At 43.9% G+C, this 17837-nt stretch overlaps 1 protein-coding gene across 3 annotated transcripts; it reads right to left on the bottom strand.

Annotated features, from left to right (window-relative positions):
- Nucleotides 1-385: 385 nt before the first annotated feature.
- On the bottom strand, nucleotides 386-15648 carry HMGXB4 (HMG-box containing 4). Of its 3 annotated transcripts, XM_030477993.1 has the most exons (12): nucleotides 14745-14999; nucleotides 14083-14172; nucleotides 12323-12428; nucleotides 11582-11697; nucleotides 10177-10252; nucleotides 8481-9640; nucleotides 7199-7280; nucleotides 6625-6689; nucleotides 6242-6347; nucleotides 5924-6093; nucleotides 4708-4830; nucleotides 386-2736 (listed from the first exon to the last, which is right to left on the bottom strand). In XM_030477993.1, the coding sequence occupies exons 3-12, from the start codon at nucleotides 12351-12353 to the stop codon at nucleotides 2692-2694; spliced, it is 1974 nt and encodes a 657-aa protein (XP_030333853.1). In that variant the 5' UTR covers nucleotides 12354-12428; nucleotides 14083-14172; nucleotides 14745-14999; the 3' UTR covers nucleotides 386-2691. The 3 variants fall into 3 exon arrangements, with proteins under 3 accessions (XP_030333853.1, XP_030333852.1, XP_030333855.1); XM_030477992.1 differs by lacking the exons at nucleotides 14083-14172; nucleotides 14745-14999 and adding an exon at nucleotides 15588-15648; XM_030477995.1 differs by lacking the exon at nucleotides 14083-14172 and having other exon boundaries at nucleotides 14745-14987.
- Between the last annotated feature and the right edge of the window lie 2189 nt (nucleotides 15649-17837).

Genomic DNA, 17837 nt, shown 5'->3' with positions numbered 1-17837 from the left:
GCCCCGCCCAGGCCGAGGCTGCAGCCGACCGGCGCCCGGCCCCGGGAAACGGGGGGGTGCTGGTGACCGGCGCACGCCGCCACCCGCGTACTCCCCTCCGGTCCCCTGTGCTGTCCTCGCCCTAACGCCGCGAAGCCCACCGGAGCCGCGGTGCCATGTGCAGTGTTCGGTGCCGGGTGTCCCTTCGGAAAGGTCCCCATACGCCGGTAGTCCTGGAGCGGTGTTCTGGCTGACCGGTGCTCCTGGGAATGGAACAGCTTGCCTGCAAACTGGGTTTAAAGAGTTTAACTGGGAGGCGTTGTGCTGAGAAACAGTAAATAGTAGTAGTAATGACAGCTGCCAAAAACACGGTGGATGCCAGAAATGAATGACAATACTCCAAATGTTACAAAAGAAAATTATATTGTAAGTACAGTACAAAAAAAAAAACCAACCCCACAGTGTCCTTGTACAATTGTAATCTGGATCAAACAGCAAGAAAATAACAAAAAATATAAAAACTAAGTCTTGCCAAAGTTTTCCCTCTAGTACCAAATACCACAAGATACAGATTATACAAAGTGTACAAATTTTAATAAAAATACAATACACCAGGGTTGTGTGTGTGTGTTTCACTTGTCAAAGAGGTTTGTTGTGCAGATGACAAAGCTAAAGCTGATCCCCTTCTGTTCCTTAGAGAGCAGGTCCACACCTTCACCACGATGCTCTGTTGTGAAGGGCTGGAAAGAGCCAGTGATTTTACGTTGCTCCCAACAGCAGATGCTTTAGGACAGGCCGGGATCTGCATCAGGATTGGGACTGCCTCCCTCCTGGGCCCTTCCCAATTACAGGCTCACTGGAATTAGTCATACATTGTTAAAACATGTACAGTCTGGTGTGAGGCTTGGACTGAGAACCTTCTGCCTCCTCCACTGGCTGAGAAAACCTAACACTGCACTGAGAAAAGCTCTGTAAGAGACAAGACTACCTTCTACAGGCACAGCTGGGGAATACGTGGCAAAGAGGAAGGGGAGGAAAAACGCTCCTGCACACCTGAGGATTTGAACATGATTTGGGGCTTAGCCACAATGAGGAACATCTCACTTTCAACCATCTTGAAAAACAAGCTAGAATTCAGACTGGAAGTAAAAAAGCATTCTTCTCATTTAAAAACTTCTATAAGCCTGGAAAGGCTAGAGTTAAATTATATTTCAGTGGTTCTACCTACCTTCACAAGATAGCCTGTTTCTGTAAATGCTTTAAAACCTTCCTGGTGTTTCCCCATACAACGCCAATGCTTACTACTACACATACAGCTGATTCCTGCAGGAAGTGGGGAGAGGCAAACTTGATTTGTATTTTCCACACACTGTTGGTGGAGGGATGGATTTTTGCTTTTAAATTATGTATATATATATACACATAGAGAGAGAGAGAGAGAAATATACAGGATAAATTAAAATCTGTTACAGATATTGGTAAAAGTTAAATACATATGATGTGAACACCACATACATGTACATACAAACACACAAAAGCCTATATGAGAATCAAGTGCTCTCCTGCGGGTCCTCTTCCAGAGGAGCAGAAAACCAAACACCAAGTATGTGGCTGGAAGGAAGGGGAATTGGTCCCTTCGACCCACATGTGCCTTACTCAGTCGTAACTGCTTCTAACTGGTCACTACTCATTGCCTCACAGCAACACCACAGCTCTGTCAGTACTGCTGGTGAAAGGGATGAGCGATCTCAGAAACCAAAGCTGTCTGTTCACAAAACAGGTGCAAGATGGGCAGAAGCAATCCAAGTTTTTCCCATCTGCTTCCATGCTCTCCTCCATCAAAGCAGGCTGACCACACCCTGGAAAAATCAGCAGGAGGTTCATTCTCTCAGGCCAATGCAGTTGGTTGGTATACTGTGCTAATGACGATTTGGATGCAAGTCCACAAGAAGAGATTAAATTTGTTGTCATTTTCCACTGTACTTCAAATGCCAGCTGATGCTGACAACTTTCGGTTATTACTGTCTGAAGAGGGGGGGTTAGAAGAAGTGACCAAGAGGCAAAGACCTCTCTATCTTTGATCAGCTATCCAGCTTTCCCCTCAAGCAGCAGATTTTAAACTGAAAAACATTTAGAAATAGGGCTGGTGACGAGTTCAGTTCTATTCCTTGGTCCAAAATATATTACCATCTCTACCTGCCCAAAGAATATCACAATACTTTAGGTTGGAAGGGATATCAGGAGGTCATCTGGTCCATCCCTCTGCTTAGAAAAAGTCCAACTACAGCAAACTGGTCATTCAGTGTCTGAGTATCATCAAGGATGGAGAGTCAACAACCAATCTGGGCCATCTGTTTCAATGACCCCTTCTCATGGTGACCTTTTTCTTTATATCAAGAAGTCCATTTTCTGGCTGCTTCCCCAACTAAAGGATCTGAATTTAAGGCGAGTATCCCAAAAGCTTTCTGAATTCTTTGTACAAAATATTTTCAGATTGGAGGACATTTCACCCACCAACACGAAAGAGTTTTCTCAGCTTAACTTCACAACTTTTCATAAAACAGAAGTCAAATAGTTACAATCCTATGTATATACTACACAGATATAAAAGTTTAAAACCCTACACACGGAGCCCTTCAGGAGAGCCGGCGTAGTGCATATGTACACAAGTCAGTTATGCAGAGGTTGAGTATATCCCAGGATTCTTTCCCATCAAAGTCCAGGCATGATGTAGGCGATGTTGTCTAGTGTGTTTGACTGGGAAAAGAAGGTCAGTATTTTTTAGTGTCAGGTAATGACTCAAAATCCTTAGAAAATGACACGGACAAGGGTATTAAGCATGTTAACTTGTCTTACAAGTTACCATATGATGAGACAAGCCAATTTGTCTGGTCATCGCTACCAGTGCTAGGCTTATTTTCACTTTTTGCCAGTGTAAGTTAACGAAACATAAAGGTAGCCTCAGTATTTGTAGGCACTTGGAAACAATGAAAATGCTTGAGGCTTTCCTTGAGCGACTTCTTCCTTACGAACCCTATACTCTGTCTCTGAATTTGAAACAAACCACACTGACCCTATCACATCAACCACAGGAAAGACTTGTGATAAGGATTAGAGCAAAGTGATCAAAGTTTAGCACATTAAAAAAACTCCAACATTACTTGACTTTACACTCACAAATCCTTTATGAAAGTCTGTAGAGTAAAAGAGGAAAACCCTTAAACACACCCACTAAGAGGGTGTCAGATAGGAAAAAGAAGTGCCCTTTTGCAGTTTTTCTTGCAAAACATAACAGAATTCTGAGAATAAGAGTCCTTCTCATGCACATCAGAAAAAAAAGACCCAACAGTATATTATCCGTATGTTCTGCAAATGCAGTATTTCAGTTAGCTCAAGCCTGTCGCTGGCTGGCTGAAGGCAGCCCTAGGAATATCAACTTTTAATTGCTGACGACAGAGGAGCTAGAGCTGAACCAGTTGTGGATTTGGAATTCAACAATGCCACCTACTGACTGAAAAGATAAATTACATTCTACATGCAACACGAGCACTGACAATTTTATCCATCTTAAACCACCACCATCATTATGTATCTGATAGTGAAAATCGGAATAATTTATTTATTATCAAGTCTAAATGCCAGTTTTCAGAAGTGAAAGGTAAGTGCCTTAATCCACCTAAAGCGCCATTGCTCCTTGTAACAATAAGATGATCAAATTTCCAATACAGGCACCATTAGTCATGTGGTGTCTTTGCTCTGAGTGCATTTGGCAAGCAAGAAGGAAAAAAAGCATAGGATGTTTTCCCATGGTGTAGGATGGGAACACCCCTCTGACTCAGCTTTTGTGCAGAGAGCCAGTTTGTGGGAGCTGACAGCCTAAGCTGTCAACTTTTTTGCTGTTGCTAATTGTCCATTCTCAAAATGAATCAATGTTTGGGCTGCTCTTTTATAACATACCAATTCATATCCCATTTTTTGTTGTTCTCTGAGAGATTCGGTTTTAATTTCTTAACTTCCGCAGACTATATATTTATTTTTCATTTCTGCTCCTCTCCTTCACTGCTTTATTGATGTCTCCTGTTGGAGGTATGACTCCTGATTCCTTTTACGCTGCTGCCATCTTAATCTATGTCCACATCATGCTACATAGATGCCACAAGCTGTTGCTAAATTACAGCTCAATATTAGTAGTTTAAAGTGGAAAAGAGCCTTTAGTTATGCAATTCCTTAAGACAGAGGCTGTTTTATTTTCCTTGGAGAATGTTACAGCCACATGTGAAAGGCTCTACTCAATCACATTAGGAATCCTGAGATCACAAATTATTTTTTGTGCTACTAAAGGAAAAACAGATTGTGTAATACAAAGCAACTAGAAGGTGAGGTTTATTTTTATGAAAAATTAGTGCTTTCATAAATAGTGATATTTGTACAGATGCTTTTATTTGATTCAGATGGATTGATTCAGTCACTAAAACATGACCTGCACCCACTGCAATCAATGCTACAAATACTAGGCCAGTTGCCACTGGGAGAAAAAAGTTGCACAGTATCATAGAACAGTAACATCTGAAACAATGTCAAGAAATATTCCTCTATAAAAGTGTATGACCAAGACAATTTTCTTACTGCTCTGGAATTATAATCACATCATAAGACTGATGCATAAAAAACCTAGCTGGACTACTGAAATTACCAGTGCTAGAATGGGAATAACCACAAGGAACTCACCAAAATATGCTTAGGGCAGCCATTCAACTCAGGTAGTTGTGTGGTCAGACACGTTAACGGGCCCAAAGCACAGATGATTGAATCTAAAAGTACTGACAAACTTCCTGAAACAGCCACCATTCCCTGTAAGGAGAGAAAAACAAAATGGATAGGGATGACTAGTGGAAATTATGGTTCCTTCAATTCTCATGCAGATACAGTATCCTCACTCTTGAGCAAGTGGTGTAGGAAAAATACAGGTAACAACTGAAAAGGTCAGAAAGTTGCATAAAACTTTTAATTCCAGATTTTCCTGCAATGTCATTTCTTTGCCATTTCGTACCATCTATTTTGTGAACTACGCACGTCCTAAAGACAATGGCTGGTTTATTATTAAGTCTAAAGAAATGCTAAGTCTGTAACAAATGCTTTAGTCATTGATATACTTTCAGGAAAGGGAATTTGTTTGTGTGCCTTTCTGTAAAGGGGGACATTTTCCTTTGGTTGTTCCTCTGAAGAACGACTTTAATAGGTCACACCAAAACCAAAATGCAAGGACATTTATTTCATTGCTGATAAAACAAGCAAGCATAGTGGCATGAGATGATCACACTAGCCATAAAATTCAATTACATTATTTGAGCCAAATGTGTGTTCTCCTTATAGGCTGGGCTGAGTTCTGGAAGCGCACGTCTGTGTGTGTGCCTGCACCGGATCGCTATCATCTAACAGTAGGAAAATGTTAAAATATGACAGCTTCTACATTACCAGGTAAGTTGAAACAATAGTAGCCCCTATCAAAGCACTGGCAATATGATACTGCCAGAAAACAACAGGACATGCAAAAACCATCTTGGTAAAGGCTGATGGTTTTCTAAGAAGGCTTGAGACAGTAACAGAAACTGGACCAGAGACTGGCAAAGACAGCAAGGAAGTACCAGATCCAAGGTGAACATACAGTAAGAAAAGACTGAAGAGTTTCCTGAACTAAGAACTGCTTTCAAAGACCTAGAGCTGCAAAGGACCTGTCTGTCTGTGATGCCTAAGAAACGAGATGCTTTATTTCACGGGAAACAAAGAGCAGTGCATCAGAGAAACGGGACACACCATCTCTAATTTCTCTTCCTAACGCAAAAGCATTGGTTAAACTGGTAAGTAAAATAAAATAGTAATTCCCACCCCAATCCTGTGTGTACATGACACGACGTCACTGTGGCATTGCTGGTTACAGACTCACCTCTGTTTCCTGCAGTCTGTGTCCAATAAGGCTCAGAGATTCACCCAGCAACTGTAAGTGTGCAGCTACGTCAATAGGATCTGTCTCAGGGGCTTTGGCTGGTGAGGAAGGCACCACCACAGTGCTGGTGGGGGATTTCTTATGAGGGGAAATCACTCCTGTTGGAGAAGCTGGAAACAGACAAAGTCAAATTCCATATTATCTTCTTTCATTCTTTTACTTACAAGCCTATTTACTTCGTAAAGTTCAAATCTCACGGGCAACACTATCTTCCCTGTCCAAGAAAAAAGACCAGAGCAAATGAAGTGCAACAATTACCTTTTATTTTTGGTGCACCATCTGAAGACGATGCCTTTCTCTTCACAGTAGTAGCCTCTGCTTTATTCTGCTTGTGTTGGAGATACTGAGCTTTCTGTTTCCAGATCTGCAGTTACCATGCCATGAAAAGACATATTCATAACATTAAGCAATTCTGTTACCTGATGCCAAGACCTGGAGGCAGAATGATGCTAAGTAGCTAACTGGTGAAGCAATACCATGAGAAGGAAATGGATGCTTTTACGATCACAAGGGCAGTATTTCCATACTTTGGGGGCATAGGTAGTATTTTTCAAGCTATTGTGGCAATGCTGCCGGCACGTTCCAACCTCAGTACCTAGTTTAGACAAATTGGTTTACAAAAACATGTCACACACACTCACCAATTTATCCTTCTCAGGTAGCTGCTTCCACACTTCTGCCAGTTTTTTACTTAACTCTCCAAAATCTGGTAGGAGGAAAGAAGAAAACTGTTTAAAACAGATGTTTAAAAAAAAATTAAATGATAGTATCATGGAGAGAACATAGGAAATTTCCTGGCCCATGCATACACATTTAGGAAGCAACTCATTCCATAACTGGAACTCTCCACGGTGCCCTGAAAATGACTGCCCGTGCGGAATCCCAGTACTCTTTAAAATGAAAACAAGCCAATACTGGGAATATGAAGTCACATGTGTATATACGGGAAGGTGACACAATGAAAGTAACTCTCTAAGTAAAAAACGAAAGAGCTAGCAATTTCTTCATCCAGCTTCACAGTTGGTTAAAATACAATGAAACCAAATAATGAAATCCACTTCTGTCCCCTTTGTCACCTCTTATTCAAAGAAAATTGGCAGATTCTTTGCATTCTGCAAAGTTACAGAGGTTGGTATGAAAGAGAGATGATATGTTCTGCTAATTAATCCGACTGGTGTATGATCAAGAGAAGAGAAGGCTGGATTACTGTCTCACCTATTCCAGGGTGCTCAGACACAATATTCGTACGATATTCCTTACAGAACACTTGATAGGCAGACATGTTTTTCTTCTTTGGCTAGTCAAAAGAAGAAAAAGAAACAAAGATTTTTAAATATCATGACACCTACTTAAATTAAGTAAGAATTTGTCATTTATTGAAGACTAAAGGAAAGACACGGTGCTTAGACCAGGAACCTAAAAAAGCAGTGTTTTACATGTTCTGGCTGAATGTGGTGTTTATGAAAGCACAGGAACCAGCCAGAATCAGTCTTAGTACAAGGCTTTTCTTGCAACCACTCTTATCAATGCATTTCATTCATAAGTTTCAACAACCTGCCATTCTCAATTCAGGATCAATACACTTCTTTGTTAATACATCTCAGTTCTAAAATTTAAAATAATAAAAAAAATATATCTGTCCCACTATTCATGGTACCTAGTGCAGATCTATCAAAACAATTCAGTTGTCATCATGTTTTGTTCCATCCTTCCAAAACACTTCAAATTGGCAGGAAAACAGACAGTATAAATATCCTGACAGCAGAGGCAGAAGCAGTTGCTGAGCTATGATCAGGATAAACTTACCAAATAGAACAGAATAATGGCTGAACAAACTTGGGCCCATTTCCGGACACAAAGCAACTCTTGTCTACCTGAACTGAGAGAAACTGCTTTTCCCCATTTATATACTTACACAGCTACAGTTGTATCACCTGTAAACTCATTCATATGCTAACTACCATTTCTCCTAGTCACATTTTTATACACTAACCATGGAAAATTGAATTTATGGGTACAGAACGAAACTGGGAATGTGGCAGTCCGTAAGAATTAGAATTTCATTTGAATACAAGAGTAAATGGGTAAATGTCTTCACCTGCCAGGCTAGAGCTCAATTCCTTTTTACAGGAACTGTGATGGTGGACTAGATCACTAGTCAAAAAGTCTGCCTGGCAGCAGGTAGAATCAGTTACCTTAGAAAATGATGCAGTTGTGCTTCGTACATAACCTGTACCAAGCAAATTAAGTATAACCTCTTTAAAGAACCTCTATCGCCTGAAGACGGCCTGTGCCACAAAACCAGAACGATGTGTATTCCTTTCACTACAAAGAGAAATCACAGTGGCTGGCACATTTTTCCAAACATGCTTCAGTCAAACCATAGATCCTGGTATTAGTTATCCTTCTGTTTCAATTTAACATGCCTTTGTAATGGAGTGCCTAATTCACTATTACCCACCACCCAATTTCTATTTTTCCTCTGATTTTTCCTTACTTTTTCTCTGTCTCTTTCTCTTTCCTTTTCTCTGTCTCTTTCTCTTTCCTTTTCTCTTTCTCTTTCTTTTTCTCTTTCCTTTTCTCTTTCTCTTTCCTTTTCTTTTTCTCTTTCTCTTTCTCTTTCCTTTTCTTTTTCTCTTTCTCTTTCCTTTTCTCTTTCTCTTTCCTTTTCTTTTTCTCTTTCTTTTTCTTTTTCTCTTTCCTTTTCTCTCTCCTTTTCCTTTTCCCATTTCTCAGCTTTGTCCTTCTCCTTGTCTTCCTTCTTCCTTCTCTTCTCACTTTGACCATCTGAGTGAAAAACAGCAGGAGGAGGTGGAGGAAGAACATAGTGGGTAATGGGAGGAGGTGGTGGTGACACTGTTACTTCAGAAGAACTGTGCCCAGAACTCTTTTTAGACTTAGCGTGCTTCTTCTCTCTGTGTTTCTCCTTGTCTTTCTTTTTCTTACTTTTTTTTGACTTCTTCTTCTTCTTGATTTCCCGGTAGGAGTCATCTATCACCAGCTCTCCAGCCTCCAACTCCCCACCAGAAGAGGAGCCAGATTCTGGTGGTGCCTCCATACCTGAAATCTCATACTCGCTCCCGTGGCCCTCTGAAAAAACGGAGGTGTCAGCACCAAAACTCTCAGAAGGTGGATGTGACTCTGGAGGTGGCTTGTGCTTCTTCCGGGATGACTTCAGAAAGCTCTGCAGTTCATGACCCAGCAGGAATGAGCCTTGCTCATCTCGAGCTGATTTCTTTGAAGATTTCTTTGAAGCTGCTGGTGTTGAAGAGTAAGAGAAAGAATCATCGTCTGCTGCACTACTTTTCTCTTTCGGTGAAAGGATGAGCTTCATCTTTAAGCCATCAGGCTCACGAAGAGTAAGTGTCTCTGTGTTCACATAGAGAGGTTTCATTTTTTTAGATTTGTGGAAGCTACCATCATCCACTGAGTGCTCCCCACTGCTCCCACTCAGCTTCTTCTTGGGGTGCTCTTTTTTGCTTTCGGAATGGCCAGATGAAGAATAAGATGATTTTTCAGAGGTCTTCTTTGAAGACTTTGAGCTTGTGGCCAAAGGTGAGGTGATAGCCTTGAGTAAATCCATGGTTGTATCAGCTGAGGATGGGCTAGAAACTGCTTTTTTCTTCTTCTTTGATGGTAGATCCAGAGCTGTAACACCTGAAAAAGGTCAAGAGAAATGTACATAAAGATGATTCCCTTAAAGACAGCATTACACTAGTGCAAAGAACTGAAGTAGGAATAAGCAAGACATGATCGCAGCTGACAGATTTACATCCTGGCTTAAACAGAAGATCTCTGAAGCTTGTAGCCAGCTCTATTTCATAAATTCAGCAAAAGTAATACTATCTGCAAGTAAAACTAAATTTTGTATTGCAATAAGGAAAAAAGAAATGCAAATGTCAAAAGGGAAGGAATAGGTTAGAAAACTACAATTTTTAAACGAAAAGGGGATGGAAGATCTCTACTCCCAACAGCGGAAACTGGTTAAGCTAGACTCTGGAAATATCATTGCCTAATCTTCTGCTATCTGGCACTGATCAGCATCAGGTTTCTGATTACTTGTCCTGAGACATGTTGATGTACTCTCCCCCCATAAAGTACTAACCACAAAGTTTGATGACACAGGTTTAACAGCATCCTTTCCATAAAGTCATGATCTGGTAGCCTGTTCCCCTGCTTCATTACTGTCTTACCTCTGTAGCAGAACTCATCAGAGGAGTGCTTTTTCTTCTTTTTGTGAGGTTCTGTCCCTGGAGAACGCTCGCTGTCCTAGGATAGGAAGAATAAAGTTGCTGACAAACAAGAGGGAAATAATATGAGATTCACATGGATTACTGACACAGATAATAATTTGTAGGAGATATCCAGAGTTATTTGTACCATGGTAACATCAAGGAACCCTAGGTATGAACCAGGATCATTACTCTAGGTGCTAAAACAAGCAAAGCAAACGCACTCTCTTCCCAAGAGATCTCAGTGTAGATTTAAGTTAAGCGATAAAAAACATGGTAAGGGTAGGAGGGAGAATACAAAGAATTGTATTAGTCAGGTTTCATTTTAGCACATCAGCCACTTAACCAGCACCAAGCTTTCTGTATGCATTGCAGCACAACTGGGCTATAAGGAAATGGAAAGACAGATCTCTATAGGTTGCTCTCACCAAGTGAGAGAAGCAATACACCAGAAAATTTGAAAAAGCACATTTGAAAGTGTTAAGAAATGGGCAGTAAAAGTCAGCACTTGGAGTTCAGCTGTTAAGTTGATAAAAGACAGATGTCTACTCCTTAATAAAGCTAAGAAATAACTAAGCATGCACAGGCTGTCAAGCCTTGAAAATGAAGGTGAGCAGTTCATGTTTAATGGGCTGAAAAAGACAGAAAAAGTGAAAGAAGGTACGAAGAGGTGAAAATTAAAATGATGGGCCAAAAAATTGTCCTTAATATGTCATGTCACCAAATTATCATTTGTATCTTGATGAATTTATGGTCTGAAAATGAAGCTTCTCTTCAGAATTCCATCTGCATGGTAGAAGACTTCAAACAAGAACTTCTCTTCCAGATTAAAAAAAAATAGTAATAAAAAAATTACAAGGTAGTCATCTTGGAGTAACAGCAGAAATTTTAACTTCAGCTGACACTACGTGATTTCAGAGTTCAGGCCCCTAAGAGGTGAATAGGGCAAGTTCATACCCCTCAAGAGGTATCGTTTCAGGCTGTCTGCAGAATTAGGAAGACAACAGTGCATCAGTTAACATTACATTCATGCTTTGCTAGCTATTCATACAATGATAAAGTCTAAAATCATGAAGATAGTTCTTCATACTATCTTATGATTTGCATAGTTCTACATCAAGGCTAGGACAGCATCCTACTATCCTATTTTCTGAGGCCTGAAAAATCAGAATCAGCTGTAATTGGGTTTGACCCCCTCTTTTTCCCCAGGAAAGTTACTGAACACTGCAGGACATGATTAGCTGCTCTTGCTGTCTTTGACATGCATTTCTATATGAAAAAGAAAAAGAAACCCATCCATCCCATTCCATCACTAGCTTTATATATATGCTTACACCTTCAACCTGTTCTCTGAGGGCTTCCTGACCTGAGCTGCTATCTCGTCTTCCTCTTGCCGCAGATCCTTGTAAAAGCGCTTCTTCTCTCGCTGTATCCTGCCAGTTGCCAGCCCGTCATCAACACTTCGGTCACTCTCTAGGAACTCTAAGATTTACATGAAAGGGAAAAACAAAAAGGAAGAAGTTAAATACCCCACTAAGGAATGATAAACATGTGGACTATGCACAAAATAAGAGAACAGTGGATGTTGGCAGAGTGATGCACAAAACCCAACAAGCACAGGGGCCTAAAAGATTACAGTTTGTACTCTCTGACCACAAGGATGGGGCTCAGTGCTCTAATGCTGTGTCGTGGACTTAAATCACGACATGCTGTAACACAGTCGTCAAGATTTCACTTCTAACCCTTATATATTTCCTCCTAAAGACAACTGGACCTAAAAATGTTATCATGACTAAACATATCCTTATCCCTGGTCTCCCATTCCATTGACCCAGCAGGGACAAGAATGGCTGCAGTGGCAGAATTTCCCTGTAAACATCAAAGTGTTTACACTAGGAAATACCACCTATTTCTTTCAAATTCTTATGCCAGTACTTTACACCTGGAAGTCAAGGGCTTGGGATCCTCCAGCAACTTGGCCAGGTTTAATTTAAGGGCTCCACAGCATACTAGGTTCCTTTCCCACTCTAACTGCATGGCCTGGCAAGGACTGCAGAGCGTACCCCCTTTTTTATCAACTCCCTCTGAGATTATGAAGCAGTCATACCTTCTTTCTTCTTGGAGTCATCATAAGCCATGGTGGTCCTGCAGGAGCCTGAGAATGTGTTGCCACGTCTGGGCTCCTTCCCCCGTTCCCATCTACAGGAAAAGGTCTGAGAAACAGAGAATGAAAATAACCCTCCCATAAAGAACCATGATGTAAAATGGGAAACTTCCTCTGAACCACGTGAATATTCTCTAGAAGACAGTGGGAAAGGAAAGGAGTCTACCTTCTGGTTGGTTCATGCTCACTCTTCAGGCTTGACAGAATATTTTTCTAAAATTAAATCAGAAGTTGTTCTTCTATCATTTTAAAGATACAAAATACCACCTCTTCCTTCTAAAATCTCCAAATCACTGAAATAGTTTAGTTACAAAACCAGAAAGAGGATGAGAAAATAGCTGAGTTGGATTTTCGTGACACGCAAAACTGCCCCCAAACTTGTGTCGAAGCCATTTTTTTTGGTCAGGAGCCACTATAGCAAAGAGTGGGATGTTTAAAGAGAGATTTCAAACCCCTGAATCTCAGATGAAGTGAAGAAAAGAAGGAACCAGGTAGAAATCATTGTACCACAAAAGAATTACTTCAAATCTTTTCAAGTAAAGGATCACACATTCTGTAGTGAAGGTATGCATCCTTCTGGTATGTTTCCCAACACTACCACTGCAGCCATTCTGAGTGCCAGCCTAGGAGAGGGAATGGAAGAAAGCACTCCTTTCACTAGGCCTTGATAGCACCACAACCCCTGGCAGCCCCCAGGTTTCAGGCCTGCTAGAACTATGTAATTCTGTCCCATAGCTGCTGACACAGAGCAGGACAGTATCCTTATGGAATAGCTGCACTCTGGTTCTCTCAGAGTAAATAGCTATAGTTCTTCAGTCAGTGACCGGCTTAACATCAAAAGAACAACCTTCTGCTCATAAGCGATTAAACCTTAATTGCACCTAACTGATTTTGTATGTTTGTGTGTATGTGCACACATAGAATCACAGACTGGTTTGGGCTGGAAGAGACCTTAAGGCTCATCCAGTTCCAACCCCCTGCCACAGGCAGGGACACCTTCCACTAGATGAGGTTGCTCCAAGCCCTGTCCAACCTGACCTTGAACACTTCCATGTGTAAGCATTCAGCCACAGAGACCTTGTGGCTTGTTCAATCTTGCCAGTCACATTTGAATACCTTGAGAGCAGGAAACTCTTGTACATCCCTCTGCTTAAACATCCCTGTATGCACCCTAATTTTATAAATAACTGGCTGAGGATGTACAACATATTAATCCTATAGTGGTTACTCAAGTGAAACAACAAAGTCCCAACTAAATCAAGCTTGCAGTTACATGGGAAATACTTCTGTTTAAATTCATAGGAGTACATATAATTTCTTCAGGTTTTGGGAAACCACCTGTCACAAAATGCGTTAAGTCAGTATTCTAAGTATATATCATTGGTAGCAAGCACAGCAATTTGTAGGCAGAATTTATGTATACACACCAGAGCACTGCAATTTGGAATAGAAAAAGAGCATTTTGCAACTTGTAGGCTCCCAATCTTGAACCAGATCTTGTCAACATTTCATGATATTCAGATGTGACAGCGACTTCAGTGGGAATACACCTGATACTAAAGCACTGTGTTCAAGAGGATAAGGACCTAATCTAGATACTGCTCAGGAAAACAAAGCTGAAGACAGTCATTCATGAACGGATGATGTGGAGGAACTATGGATGATGTGGAGAAACTAAGATTGTTTTTTAGCTACATGCATACCTTTTACTCTCTTTTTAAATTTTATCTGCTTGGCAGGTATAAAGGTTGGTAGATAACACCCACAGGAGCTTATAACCTAAGCCTTTAACCCTGCAAAGACAAAACATATTCTTAACTAGCATCATCTATAAACCCTCATTTGTTTCCCCTGCTCCAACTTGTTCGGTTTCAGCAGTAATCACACAGGTTCAGTGCAGAAGCTCTCCCTCCACATCTCCCCTTCCTTAATGCACACACTAGCGGGACCAAGGCCAAGCATTGCTATTCCGCAGCCCCCGGACCCCACAGCGACTCCGGTCCCGGAGGGAGGCTGCACACCCCACCGGCGACCGACAGCGGTGGCTGGAAGCGGAGGGGCGGCGGTTCGGGCCGGGTTCCCTCGCCCCGTTTCCCGCCACCGCTCCCGGGGACCTGGAGGAGCCACGGGGGCAGGCGGGAATCCCGACCGCGGCGGAGGGGACAAACGCTAACACCGACCCCACCACAGACCCAGGGCCAGCACCGGGGCCACCCCGCACCCCTGGAGCACCCCGCGGCCCAGCCCCGCGCATGCGCGCCAATACCCCCAGGGCCCGGCCCCGCCACCGCCCGCGCCCCTCCCGCCGCCTCCGTTTAAAGCGGGCTCGGCCGCCCCGCTGCTGCCTGCCCGCGGGTCGCCTCACCCGACCCGGCTCCGGCCTCACTCCAGCCCGCGGCTCCGCCCTTGCAGCAGGCCCGAGCGCGCCCCGGCGGCGGGACCGCCCAGCGGCGACAGGTCCCGCCGGTGCCGAGCGGCAGCCGCAGGGCGGGGAGGTGGCACGACCGCCTCACGCAGCACCGCCGCTTCCCGCCGCGCCGCCACCGCCCGCCGCCGCCATCTTGGAGAGGGAGACAAGGGACACCCGCCCGGCGCCGCGGCCAGGGGGAGCCAGGCGAGCGCCGAGCATCTCCAACGTGGCACCCGCGGCGGGGGGGAGAAGGCAGGGTGCGGGATTGCCGAGCGCATCGATGGCCGGGTGGGAGCCGGGCTGGGCGCCTTAAGCTCACCCAGTTCCAACCCCCTGCCACGGGCAGGGACACCTTCCACTAGAGCAGGTTGCTCCAAGCCCCTGTGTCCAACGTGGCCTTGAACACTGCCAGGAATGGGGCAGCCACAGCTTCTCTGGACACCCTGTGCCAGCGCCTCAGCACCCTCATAGTGGATGCACTGCACAGGTGGAGAGTCAGGACCAGTCAGCACATCTGAACAGCACGCTCGGGGCTACTGCAAGTGAAGGCATCATGCCACCCTGATGCCCATTCCAATCAACTGTCCAAAGGTGGCAGGCAAGAGAAAGGCAAAGTACCCCAAGCATCTTCCAAAGCGCTCGTTCATTACTGCAAAGGATTCAAGACAGGTGAAAGAGCTCAAGAAACAGCCTGAAGAAACTGGTCAGAAAAGACAAGTCTTTTTCCCCACCAGATTAGTCTTTCTTAACTCGACCGCCCAGGAGGTCCCTGTTCAACAAACCTCGTTTAATTCTTACCTTAAATGCCATCATCTTCACTGATGCAGGAGTTTTTATTTAGATGCAGGCAGACACATGACCGTCAGGGGCTGCTCACAGGCACATGCAGTCTGCAGGCTACAATTCCCAGCCACGCCTAAGCCCTGCCTGAGCCAAACCTGGCCCATCACAGACACGCTGGTTTCCCAGCGCTTACAGATTCGCCTTCTGGTCCTGCTGATGCTTTTGTGTCCTAATAAGCACATAATGATGGCAATAATTATTTGCCATCACAGTACAGTAGGCCCTAGGGGAGTTAGAAGAGGATAGAGGCCTGTGCCTGTTATGCTATATAAAAGTATAGTTTGGCTTAAAGTGAGGGATAGAGTCCTTCTGCACAGATCAATGTCTGCAAGTGCAACAGCTATTAACATATCAGGGTAAAATCCCACCAGTCTTTAGGCTGAGCCATTATCATGGTTAGGAGAAGCTACATGCAGCATGAAGGAACAGGGATACAAATTGCTTTGAAGATTGAAAGCCTAAATTAGCCTGGTATTTGATGATGGCAAGCATTTGATAGTGATAGCTAGTAAATGTGTAGAGATGGTACGTTCAATATTCTGCATCCTGGAATAAGAAAGTATTCTAGCTCCCCCGCAGTTTAACATTTTTAGTGCTGGATGGCTCGTAGGTATTAGATTGTGTCAGTGATTGTGTGTGGAGGAGAGAGAATGAACTTGCAGGTGTATTTGCGAAAGTGAGCATGATGCTTGCACATAAAGCCACTGAAGCACCAATTATTCAGACTTGCCCTGGTGAGATCCTCCCACGGAACAATCATCGTCATCGTAATAATAGTAATTTTAATGGTAACAACATGTAGCCTCTCTAACTGCATTTTTCATCAGTGCAGAAATGCTGAGAAAAACTATTTTCAATCATTCCTATCCTTCAGAGCTAATAAGGGGAATCAGCCAGCACAAAACACTGGCATTTATTGGGTGCTTTCAAACCGCTTAGCCTTTCCCATTTCTGGAAAATCCAGGGACCCCTTTAGAGTGTACACCTAGATTATACAGGCCAGGTGGGGAAAATGTCAGGATGCTGATAGCAAATTTAAGAGAGTCAGAATCCCTTCCAATTCTTAACACCTGACAGAACTGTTTCTCTGTACTCTTGAAAATGAGAGGTCACAGTGAGGAAATAGGAAAATCAAACAGTCCCCATAGTTCTAAGACCTGAAGTGTAGCTTCAGTCATTTTCAGACTATGGTGAGAATCTTGCATATTCCTTTTGTTAAGAGCATCTTGCATTCTTTGCCTACATGCAGGGAGAGAAACTGTGAAAGGGTATGTGGTATGTTCCCTCAGACGTTTTCTTGGCAGTGAGATACATATTGTATGAAATGCTCTTGCCAGTGCAGAGCATTTTAGAATGTGTGTATATTTTCTTATGCTTAATGCAAGATTAGTTGTGTAGTGAGTTATCTGGTTTCTGGGACACCTGAGAGTGTTGCCCAAAGAGGCAGAATGCAGATGGAGTTTTGGGTGGCTAAGAAAGGGTGGATTGCCATGTTGGTGGCACCATTCCAGTGAGCAGCTTGTGTCGCTGATGCCCAGCACCAGATTACTGTCCTGGCACCTTAGGCTTAGGAGCAGAGTCTGGATGTTCGCACTTAGCGAGCTGGTTTGTGGGCTGCCTGAGAGTGCTGTCCAGAAAGGATTTACATGGATGGAGTTTTAGGTGGCAAAGCAAGGGTGGATATCCGTGTTGGTGGCACTGTTCCGGAGTTCACCATGTATAGGAAATGCCCAGCACCAGGTTTCTTTCTTGGCGCCTTAGGCTTAGGAGCAGGGCCTGGACCTTTGCACTTAGCGAGCTGGTTTGTGGGTCGCCTGAGAGCACTGCCCCGAGCCGCGTACCTGCAGGGGTCTGATGGGGCCGGGGTTAGCCCGCCGGCGCTGGGCTGGTGCCGGGTCTGCGGGAGCAGCCTGAGCCAAGCCGGCTGCTCGCTGCTGGGGTCGGCCATGGGAAGCATCGCCCCGTTCCCACCATCCTCAAGGAGCTGCCGTGGGCTGTGCCCGGCCCCGGGACGCCGGTTCGGCAATATGGCGCTCCAGGACCCTGCTGCGGGACCCGGCACCGCGCCGAGGGGCTGCGGGGCTGGTGCACAGCGGTTCCTGAGGGTCACTGGTGTTTGTGTGACCTGTGCCTGGGGAGATGCGGGTGATGCGATGGGGGAGCGAGTCGGGAGCGCGCTGAGCCCTGCCCAGGGGATGGAGCCCG

The sequence above is a fragment of the Strigops habroptila genome, chromosome 3 (assembly GCF_004027225.2).
Source record: "Strigops habroptila isolate Jane chromosome 3, bStrHab1.2.pri, whole genome shotgun sequence".
NCBI lineage: Eukaryota > Metazoa > Chordata > Aves > Psittaciformes > Psittacidae > Strigops > Strigops habroptila.
Note: the sequence above shows the minus strand (reverse complement) of the source record. Positions and strands in the feature narration are given on the sequence as shown.

Bases quoted from the DNA above. Each gene is read 5' to 3' on its own strand.
- HMGXB4 (XM_030477992.1), bottom strand. The intron at 6,690-7,198 runs GTGAGACAGTAA...TCCTCCTACCAG, and splicing joins GTCTGAGCACCCTGGAATAG to ATTTTGGAGAGTTAAGTAAA. The intron at 4,831-5,923 runs GTGAGTCTGTAA...CTCTCCTTACAG, and splicing joins ACAGACTGCAGGAAACAGAG to GGAATGGTGGCTGTTTCAGG.